The sequence below is a fragment of the Macadamia integrifolia genome, chromosome 11 (genome assembly GCF_013358625.1).
Source record: "Macadamia integrifolia cultivar HAES 741 chromosome 11, SCU_Mint_v3, whole genome shotgun sequence".
In the NCBI taxonomy this organism is placed as follows: Eukaryota; Viridiplantae; Streptophyta; class Magnoliopsida; order Proteales; family Proteaceae; genus Macadamia; species Macadamia integrifolia.
The window spans coordinates 26,699,842-26,710,588 of record NC_056567.1 but is presented as its reverse complement, the minus strand read 5'-3'; the positions used below and the strand labels follow the sequence as shown (position 1 = coordinate 26,710,588).

The 10,747-nt window shown below is 36.4% G+C and overlaps 2 protein-coding genes across 2 annotated transcripts; both read left to right on the top strand.

Moving 5' to 3' along the window:
* The first annotated feature begins 6,396 nt into the window (after window positions 1–6,396).
* LOC122094213 lies at window positions 6,397–6,950 on the top strand. The gene has a single exon (XM_042664944.1). It carries the CDS (start codon window positions 6,530–6,532, stop codon window positions 6,809–6,811), a length of 282 nt encoding a protein of 93 aa, XP_042520878.1. The 5' UTR covers window positions 6,397–6,529; the 3' UTR covers window positions 6,812–6,950.
* Window positions 6,951–9,578: 2,628 nt separating this feature from the next.
* On the top strand, window positions 9,579–10,058 carry LOC122093473. Its single transcript, XM_042663820.1, has one exon. It carries the CDS (start codon window positions 9,629–9,631, stop codon window positions 9,905–9,907), a length of 279 nt encoding a protein of 92 aa, XP_042519754.1. The 5' UTR covers window positions 9,579–9,628; the 3' UTR covers window positions 9,908–10,058.
* The last annotated feature ends 689 nt before the right edge of the window (window positions 10,059–10,747 follow it).

Genomic DNA, 10,747 nt, shown 5'->3' with positions numbered 1-10,747 from the left:
CTCCTAAGAAGCTCAAAGATCGAAAGCCTTCTATTTCTCTCTTGAGACCTCTAACTTCCGCCTTTGAACTTCATATCATCATCATCATCAACATCATCACTGGCAAGAGATTCTTCAAGGCTTGGCTTGGGGGCTTCTTCCACACCTGTGGCTATTGGTAACTCATCATCCACCTTATTTTCTGGTAAGCACTATGAACTCTGCATTCCTTCTTAGTTAACCCATGCACACATGCGTCATTCTGGCCGGTCTTCTTGGCTAGATTTTTTTGCTCCATTGGGAAGGATGGATGATACCATGATACATGATACCGAGAAGAGATTTTTATTCAGAGTCAGGAGGTCATCAGCAACCACTTCCATTAAATTTGTAACTGAAATAGGGGGAGTAGGCTTCAGATTGACATCCAATGTTTGATTTGGGATCTTGATCAACCACTGAAAATATGAAATTTGAACCCAAATACAGTCACAGAAAGCCTATAAACTTAATCGAGAAGTGAACTAATGATTTTAGAGAAAAACAATTGACAAACCAAAAGTCATAAGCACCAGCATGGCACAGCTGAAAGTCCTCTACACCTAACACTTTTATACCTCCTGTATATCAATTTCCGAGTTCCGAATCCTCTATTAACACTCATAGTTATTCCTTTGTGAAGTTACTGAAGGAGAATCCAACATAAGAAGTTCCCCATCGACTGGAAGAGCACCCAGAAGCAACAAAATCTAACCCAGCTCCGCTAATATCAAAATTTCGACACATAATTGACACCATTCTCATCAACAACCAAAACCCAACAAGAAATTGATCAATCACATGAAGCAAACACCATCAACCCTCTTCTCCTCGATGAACACCCACTTCAAAAACATTCTATATTACAAACCCACAAGAGAAAAACAAACGTAGGTTTTGGTTTTTGACTGAAACTCGATAGAATCATAATATTAAAACGACTTCCATTGCATCTCAAGCTTAAATAGATTATTCGGACATTCTATTTGGACAGGGAAGAGCAAGGCCAGCTCGAATAGAGATTGAGAATTTAAGGACAGCCTTTTATTAAGTAGACGGCATGTTCAGTTATGAGTTCTGAGGTTTGTAACTTGTATAACTCACTTCTTTATCATCTGAGCTTCAAAAAAGGGATCAACGAGGGAAATAGAGAAAGAAAATCCAAAGACAGAAGGGTTGGATCATGGATGAAGAACCAAATACCCATTGGTTCCTCATCCAAGTATACTTGATTTCAATTCTGTTTCGGACTAGGGATGGACTGGTCTTGCTTTAGTTCTTTCATCGTAATTTCTTCTATTTTCCTCTTATTTTCCCTTAGTTTAGTAGATTTCATACGTCTTCCTCCATTATCTCAATTTCGTAAATTTTCTTTTTATTTATCCTTATTTCTCTCAAACTCCCCCCACTTTTCTAAATAGTTTTCTCTATTTTCCTTATTTCTCTCAAACTCCTCCCACTTTCTTTTAAACTCATTCCTCTTAACGTCTCCCCCTAACTCTCCAGTTGTCCATGATCTCTCCTCCTCTCTTTTCCACTTCTTTTTACTTCTCGAACTCCTCCTTTCCAGTTTCCATTTTCTTTCTATAAAAAAAACTTTCCTTTTTTTTTTTTTTTTCTCAAACTATTTTTCTCCCACCACTAATTTTTTCTTTGGTGTCCGTCTCTCCCTTCCACATTAGGCGTATCTCTATTCTAGAATAAAAATCATAACAAACATAATGCTTCTTCTGCGTCAACTTTGGAACACTAGCTCCATTTGAATATTCTAATCGAGTGCAAATGTCAACGAGTTCCCAATTGAGTGCCGTCTATGTTCTGAAAAGGTATTGATTATTGACTTCCCCTTATTTCCTCTTTTTCCCATTATTTTTTGAAATTGTGTTTTCCGTGTACATTGAAAACCAATTGAAATATGAATTATTAACCCCTTCTGGTTTGGAAGATAAAGATTTGGAAGTGGGTTACCACATACAAGTAATTGTTTTTCTTTATTCTTTTTTTCCTCGTTAATTTACTATTTGATTGTTTAGTGATCATATCATTCATCCTGCTAAATAAATCTACCTTCTATTAGTACTTTCAGGTGGGTCCATTAATTCTTATTATAAGTGTTTATTTCCTCTTAAACTTTGACCTCAAGATCCTTACCAAAAAAAATGAAACTTTGACCTCAAGATTGGCAACCACTATTGTATTGGTCAAAGCAAAAAAATCTGATGAATAGGAGGGAAGGAGATCAGAAAGATACATTGACGAATTGACTATTGTATAAGTTGGAAGTTTCCGTGAGAAGTAAGTAGCAGATCTCTCTTTATTTTGGGAAGGCAGAAAAAGAATAGGGACCGAGAAGATCAATAATAACTGGATCGAAGTGAAACAATGCTATTGATTTGCGTTAGAAAGATGAAAGATCGATCGATTGAGAGATTTTGATGGGCACTTTACCTCTAAGGGGCTGATCAAACAAGGAATCTTGGAGGAAAGAAAAAGACCAATGAACTTCTATGAAATGGTTTCATGGGATTCAACCAATTGTTTCGATCTTGGGATATCATTGAGAAATATGAATCAATGCTATCAAAGGATTTCCTACTATTATTTGTATTTTTTAGAACCTAAAGCCTCACTAAAAAAATGTTTCGCCAACGTGCATTTGCATGTTTATACTCCTCAAAGTTGAATCGATCCATAGGGTCGTGCCGCGTTATGGGGGCATCGACTTAGCCCTTCTTCTACCATCACAGACTTTAAAAAGAAGATCTCATTCGGGTTGTCATCAAAAAAGTCAGAGCGGGTCAATATTTGAAACAGATCAAGAATTTGAGACAAACATAACAGGATATGCTTTACCCTATTCTGTTCAGCAATCTAAAGATCAAGAAGTGAAAATGAATGATTTTTATCTGTCACTGAAGCTTCACACTATAAGGGTTGAAGAGGAATGACCAACGAGTGACAATTGGGTCTTGCAAAACTTGAGTCTTTTGAAAGGAAAGAATGTTTTATTTGCTTCCTGAATCTGAAGTTCCAAAAAAAGGAAAGCCAATTCAAGCCTGGGCTTCATTTAATTAAGCAATAACACTTCGAACTGATGTATAGGCTCTAGAACACTCATTACATGATATATTTGTTTCAACTAAATTCCTAAATTCCAAAGAACGAACTCCAGAAGCAATAGAGATTCGATTACTCATTACACCAGGGTCTCAGACTTCTCTTTTTCTCGTCTCCTCATCATCTCGTCGCTGCTATTCTTCATCTCTGGTTGGTTCACACCTCCAGAGAAGCGCTTAATTCGGTTGGACTTGCTGGAGTACTCCCCCAAATTGCTTATCAGCGTTGCTTTGAAGGCTGACTCGAATTTGCAAATCTTTATCCCTTTCTCTCTGTCTTTCGTCTCTATCAATTATCAGAGATTTCTTTGAAATGGGAGATTCGATCCAGTGAAGAACAGTGCCGAATGAATGAATGAATGAATGAATGATGATAAGGAAAGTTCACTGATATGATATGCAGTGTCAAAGTTAGAAGTTGAAACAATTTTGTTTAATAGGGGGCTTAAATAGGGATTAAAAAATCGATTCAACCAATCTAATGCAACTATTTAGGTATCGGATTAGATGAGGTTGGTGGTTATTGGTCACTTTTGTCCTTAATTTAAAAAAAAAAAAGTACATTTTTTTTTATTGAAACAGTGTGGATAACCAATCCAGATCGATCAGATATCAATATATATACGACCGATACGACTGATAGGATATTGATTCTTGAAACCATGATCCAATGTGACATTTTCCAAAATCACAAAACAGATATGATCCATTCATATTTATGGTTCTTTTTCTTAACCAAGCAGTTTACAGAGGAGCCATTCCTTCATTTTTTGTGTTTCCCTTTTTTAAGGGGGTCTCATCAATATGTGGCCAAACAGCTTCAAAAAAATGTGTAGTGTAGTGGTTGTAGCCTAAAAAATTTGCATTTGATGATCCCAACCAGTTTAGAGAGGAGTCATTCATTCATTTTTAGGTTTTTTTTTAAGGGAGTTTCATCAATCTGGGACATGTAGCTTCACAAAAATGTGTACAGTGGTGGTAGCCTGAAAATTTTGAAATTGATGATCTGGATCCTTTCCCATGTGCATTCGATAGTTGGTAGGAGTTAGACAGTCTGATGCCAGTTCCCTCCCTATGTGGAAGTACGTCCTTCACAATATTTTTTATATTTTTTTTATTGGGAAACAGAAACCCAAAAGGCACGGTTGACCGTATGTCCACACGTATTTTTGGAGGTGACTGCTCCATCCTTTTGACTGAAAATATTAGCCTTCTTGATGGTTCTATTAGTGATCCTATTAACCACTATGATGTTTAAAACAAGTCATTATTGTTTTACTTTTAAAAAACTTATTACTTTCGATTGGAATTGTGGCTATTTTATTTGACTTCTATATAAGGAACTTAGAAAAAAAAAAAAAAACCTTTTCCGACCAACCTTTCTCACTTATACATGAGCTTATAGTTATTTATTTAATTTTTTTGTTGTTTCTAAGTGCCTGCTTTATGGCCCATTTTGTTAGTATTTCCCCTTGCAGCCTTGCTTTAGAGCCATTTTTAGGCATGGCCGCATGGCTTGTTTAGAGATAAATAGATCAGTGGTCTCATTAAGACCCATTTTGCCCAATTATTGGTAACCTAATTAAAGTTAAAAAATCAATTATAATTGTGTCCATGTCTATCATATGTAGGTCCGACTATCTATTCAAGTGGTCATGATGTATGGGGGAATAATGGTAAATCCTAGTTAGGCCTAACCGGTTGACATCACCAGAAGGGAAGGGGTTTGCTGAAAGGTAGCTTGGCCCCTGCCATGGGAGCACACAAATTGAAGTGGATGGGTGAGGTGGTCATTTCATTGCTCCATGTGAGAAGCTATTGGGGGCTTTGCCATGGAGCGTTCTTTTTCCTTTTATTATTAAATTATGAAATTTGATATTTGACAAATCTAGACCATATCGTCTTTATCCAATGGTCGGAATGGATATCTCATTCGTCCATGTGGCATAATAAATGTAATCGTGAAAAACATAAGAGAGAGAGAGAGAGAGAGAGAGAGAGAGAGAGAGAGAGAGAAGAGAGAGAGAGAGAGAGAGAGAGAGAGATTGATTTGGCAGTTAAGTCTTGGATTTAGTTCAAGATATTGATGATGGTATTGGTCCACGTTGATACTGATATTGATGCCAAGACGAATTGGCTGTATTGACCTGATTCCTTTTCATAAATTTGTTACTAGGCTTCTGGGTTATGTATGATAATACAGAAAATCCTTGAAAATCCTAGTAGATTAAATGCAAGTATGGGTTCATATGCAGGAGACAATTCATTTCCTCCTCCCATATTTCCTTCTTCAAAGACCTTCCCTAGAGCAAAGGATGAAGTTCGGTTTAGAATGATGGATCGATCCATCTGTGGCTGTGGGTTGTCTAGATGGTTAGAACAAATTGGAGATTGTGTGGAAAGCACATGGTTTCAGGTTCAATTCTTCATATGTGCATTTTTGATTTAAGTGAAGATCATGGTGGTGGGTTACTGCACTGGTCTCCTCGAGAATTAGTCAAGGTGTGCATAAGCTGGCCCGAACACTTTAGTTAATAAAAAAAAAAAAAAAATGATGGATCGAGTTTAGTTTCTCTCTCCAGACGGTTTCAACAGGATATAGGACACATATGGGTGGAATGAATGTGGATCGCTGCATTCATATGAGAACATGTGTCGTGCTTGGAGAATTCGTGAACACTAAGTAGAGCATCAATTGTTGAAAACGAGTCCAATTTGCCTACATGAAAATTGACATTTTTTAATATTTAATTTTGTTATCTGACCAACTTGATTAGGATGAAACTTATATACGTCAAGACATCCTAGGACTTATCCATCCAGGACCACAACATTACAATCCTATTGAGAAAGCGGATCAAGTTCATGTGTACGTTCTCGCTCCATGGATTCAAAATCCACTTGCTCTTTCCTCATTTAATAGATTCCCAATCCATGAATTAGGAACGTACAAGAATGTCCTCAATTCAAAATCCACTCTCTCCCATCTGAGTCTTACAAGTGGTAGAACCAAGACCCACCTAGAAAACCTAGATCGAAAACCCAGTTTGTTTAATTCCCACTAGTTTATAAGCAAGCGCCCATTGGATACAGGACTGAAATGACTGGAATTTCCTTATGAAAACACAAAATCCCCAAATACTCCTAAGTTATATTCATCACTATCCATTTAAAGTGTATGGTCATTTTCGTCCACAAAGAAGAGACTGGAAACACAAGCAAGTCCCATGGTTTGAGGAAAACCAGAGGCGCCTCTAAAGGAAAACGCCCCTTCTTTGGTCTTCTACTCCCTCTTTCTATATAAATCAGAGCAGCTCAGATCAACAAGTTACTTATCATTCAAACATCAATCGAGTTCTAGTGAGAGAAAGATACATTACGATTACAAAACAGAGATGAGTTCGGTAAGCAGAGCTTGGATCGTTGCCGCGAGCGTCGGAGCAGTGGAGGTATTGAAAGATCAAGGCATCTGTAGATGGAATTATGTGTTGAGATCGTTGCATCAGCATGCCAAGGGTAATATGAGATCCTTCTCACAAGCTAAAAAGGCTTCTTCTTCTTCTCCGGCGACTTCTTCAATTTTGAAAACGGCTAAGAAGGTTGGTGACGAGAAATTGAAGCAGTCGGAGGAGTCGCTCAGAAAAGTTATGTACCTGAGCTGCTGGGGTCCCAACTGAAACCCTGTATCCAGGGTAGTGCCGGCGGAGGCGTTTTATGTAGAATTGTAAATACTATACTACAAAAATTGTTTGTGGAATGAGATGAAATATAAGTTTTGTGGCATACCTTTTTTTGTCTCTGCCATTTTTGGGTTCATCATTTGTGTTTCTTCTGGCATAAATCTTAATTCATTTTCATGGAGAAGCTTAAATCAAAGTGATTTTTTTCCCCACTCTTAAGGAGTTGCGTGAAGAGGTTTGGACCAATTTGTTAAGGTTTCGATTAATTCCTTATCTTAGTTTAGGATTTTAAGAGGAGGAACGGTTCATCAAGTTCAAAAATGCAAACAAAGGATCTAGCTAGCAGCAGGGAAAAAATTTACAATATGTCAAGGGGCTCTCTGTATCTGGATGCGGCTATTCATCCTCCTTCTAGTACTAATTTTTTGTTTTCAATACTGGAAATAGACCTTGGATATTAATTACCTAAGACATTTTTTTTTAGGTAGAACAGAGACTTTTTTTTCTAAGGAGGAGTTTATATCACTTTTATATTTGATTATTATATTTTAATTTATTTTATATAAAATATAAAAAAATTTACTCTAAAATGTAAATAAAATTACATATAAAATGTATCATTATTAGATAAAAATATTAAGTAATTTATACAATAACATAGGATCACATTAATAATATATTTTTTTATTTTTTTTTTAAATTTGAAAATTTCACTTTATTTCTCTTTAAATTTATTTCTAATCAAACATAGTTATTTACAATCAAACATAGCCTAAGAAAATTTTTGATCAATAAAAGGAAAGCTCACTGATATGCATTGTCGAGCTAGATGTTAGTATTACACAAGTTTGAGGTAGATGTTAGTATTACACAAGTTTGATAGTTCAATAGGGGTAAAATTGATAATTGATTATTCAATGTTCTTTAAATTCTTAAAGAAGTTTCTTGAGCCGTTTAATTGTTTTCATGTGCAAGAGGAAGAAGGAAATAAAATGTAGGGGGAAATGAACACTCCTTAATCATCTTTATTCATCCAGACAAAAGTCCGTGAAATGATGTTCTCGCTCTTAAGAAACTCAAAAACACACCCTTATTTATACCCATGTGCGTCATGTCATTAATTGGTCCCATATTGGCACACAATTGATGAGCCTTTTTTTCTCTTAAAGGAAAATAAAAGACAAGCTTCCTCAAACCTGCTGCAAGTTGGATACTTGGGTAAAGTTTTGGCAAAATCATTTCCTCCTCCAATAGTTACTGCCTCTGCATTCCTTTCCTTCAAACTTCTTAGTCACACTCTCACAGGATGCATCTTGAGCCTCAATCATCTGAATTTGGATCCTCGCCATCTGATGGCAGCCTCCAATCCCATTTCACACCATCTATGGGGTGTAAATCCCAGTGGAGGGTACATCTAGATGAAAAAGATCTGGACTTAGATGCCATGCACCCATACGTATACATTATTAATTTTTTTTTATAGATACTCTTATATATGGTTAGTGATGTACATATTCTTTTGCTTTGGTAAGTGCCTTTTCATGCATCTCATGAAATGCACCAGGTATTTGGCATATGCACCAATAGTTGTTAATCACTTTCCAAGAAGTGTGGCCCCTATTTGGTGGGCTCCTAGTGATTCCCTTGCGTGGGGTCTTCTCTTCGCAAAGAGGCATTCGATATTTCTAGAAACAAAAAGACAACATTATCTATCCATGTGTGAAGCATATCCACTGGATGTGATGTGAAGCATATGCTTACGAATATGTGATTGAATTGTTTGGCCTTTTTTTCTTTAATGGTAAATAAATTTTCTTCGTTAGTTCGTAGATGCTTACAAAGCAATGAAGTTGCTTCTAAAATTTATTTTTCGTTGAAGGAATAAAATAACTTTTAACGAGAATCAGTGGACTCCACGGAAAAAAAAAAAAAAGATTACTTGTTTTTCCATATGTACCTAGACAATGAGAAAATCTATATTTGCATCATCAATTGCGAAGCCATTCACTATAAGCCCAACGGTGTTATTTTTTACATGGTGTTCTAGTTCTTGCCTTTTTCAGTTTAAGAAATCTGTAATCCTAAGTTGATTGTACATGTTATGTTCAGAATAGAATTTAAAGTCACAACTTGGGATCACCGTTCAAGTAAAAAAATTGGTAATAAGATCGTCAGATCTAACAGAAAATAAGGGTACAACCCATGGTACCAGTCAAGTAGCTGTAACCCATGGTACCAGTAAGGGGAATAGAATCTCAAAGGTAAGGGTGGAAAAATTCATCCAAGGTGAGTATTTTCAAACTTGCCCCCGAGATTCAATTCTTTTGGCTACTACCATGGGATTGCAGCTATTTACCTTTAACCCAGACAACAACAAATTTTTTTCCGTCAATTTGCTACTGAAATCATGAATCATCCCAAAACCGAACCACATAAACTTGGAACTGAGTTTCATGCATTCCATAATCCATACCATCAAAGGGTATGATCATTTTGGTCTAAAATGAAGAAAATAAAAAACGTGACGGATATATAAATTTGAGTAAAGAAAAATTTTTATGAATAAAAAATAAAAAATAAAGAAACGGAAATTGACGCGGTTAAGTTGGAAAATTGGGATTGAAAAAGCAAATGACGAAAAGACAAATCAGTCCTTTGTTTCGACTAAATATTTCTATTGCTTGCCTCCCAAGGAAAATCCCATGTTTGGTTTTACTTTTCCACGCTCAACCCTCTATATATATATATATATATATAGATCAGAGTTCAATTCACAAATTACTATCGTTCCAAAGTTAGGATTACGAAAGAGAGATGAGTTCGGCAAGCAAAGCTTGGATCGTGGCTGCGAGCGTTGGAGCTGTGGAGGTTTTGAAAGATCAAGGCATCTGTAGATGGAATTATCTCTTCAGGTCTCTGCATCAGCACGCTAAGGGTAATACCAGATCCATTTCACAGGCTAAAAAGACTTCTTCTTCTTCTTCATCGACTTCGTCAATGGTGAAAACTAACAAGGTTGGTGACGAGAAATTGAAGCAGGTGGAGGAGTCGATCAGGAAAGTTATGTACCTCAGCTATTGGGTTCCCAATTGAAGGCATCTTAATAGTCTTGTTCCTTGAAGGGTGTGAGATCATAAACCCTTGTTGATATGCAGGTGCCGCTGAAGGTATTCTGAGTATAAAGTTTCAAAATTGTAAATACAATACTACATAATGTTTGTGAAATGAATCGAATTTTGTTGTATACCTTTAAATCTTATCTCGCCCTGATTTTTATTTTCCCCCAATTCTAACGCTTTGAATGAAGAGGTTTGAACTAATTTGTTAGGCCTCTGTTTTTTTGGTTTCCGATTTCATTTTGTGGAACCATTTCTGTCCTAGAATCTGTTCTGAGTCGGAGAAGATCCTAAGAATTCATTACTCTTTGATGGTGGCTAATCATTCTCTTTTTGGCACTAAATCAGTTACCAATTTTTGAAATAGACCTTGGATCTAAATTACCTGAGTTCTGTGTCCTTACAGAGATGCAAGTCTCTTAGGACTTTGGAGCTTCCATTATTGGGATGCTTTACCCGATTCTGCGAAGCAATCTAAAGGTCAAGAAGGAAAAAAATGATTTGTCTGTCACTGAAGGGTTGAAGAGGAATGACTGAGAGTTTAAGAGGAAAGAATGAATGAACGGTAAAATTGATTTGAAGAGAGAAGGTTTTGTTTGCTTCCTGAACCTGAAACTTGGCATTTATTCATAAAAAAAAGGGAAGCCCTTTCTATATCGCAGGCAATAGATGAAGGGTTTCATTAATGGAGCAGAAAATTACTTGCCAATGTCTTCAATCACTACTTCCTTGTTGTTACTAATGCTTTTACCAAACCAGAAACTAGTATTTACAGAAACTGTAACCCTTTGAACTCATCTAAATAGGATGTGGAACC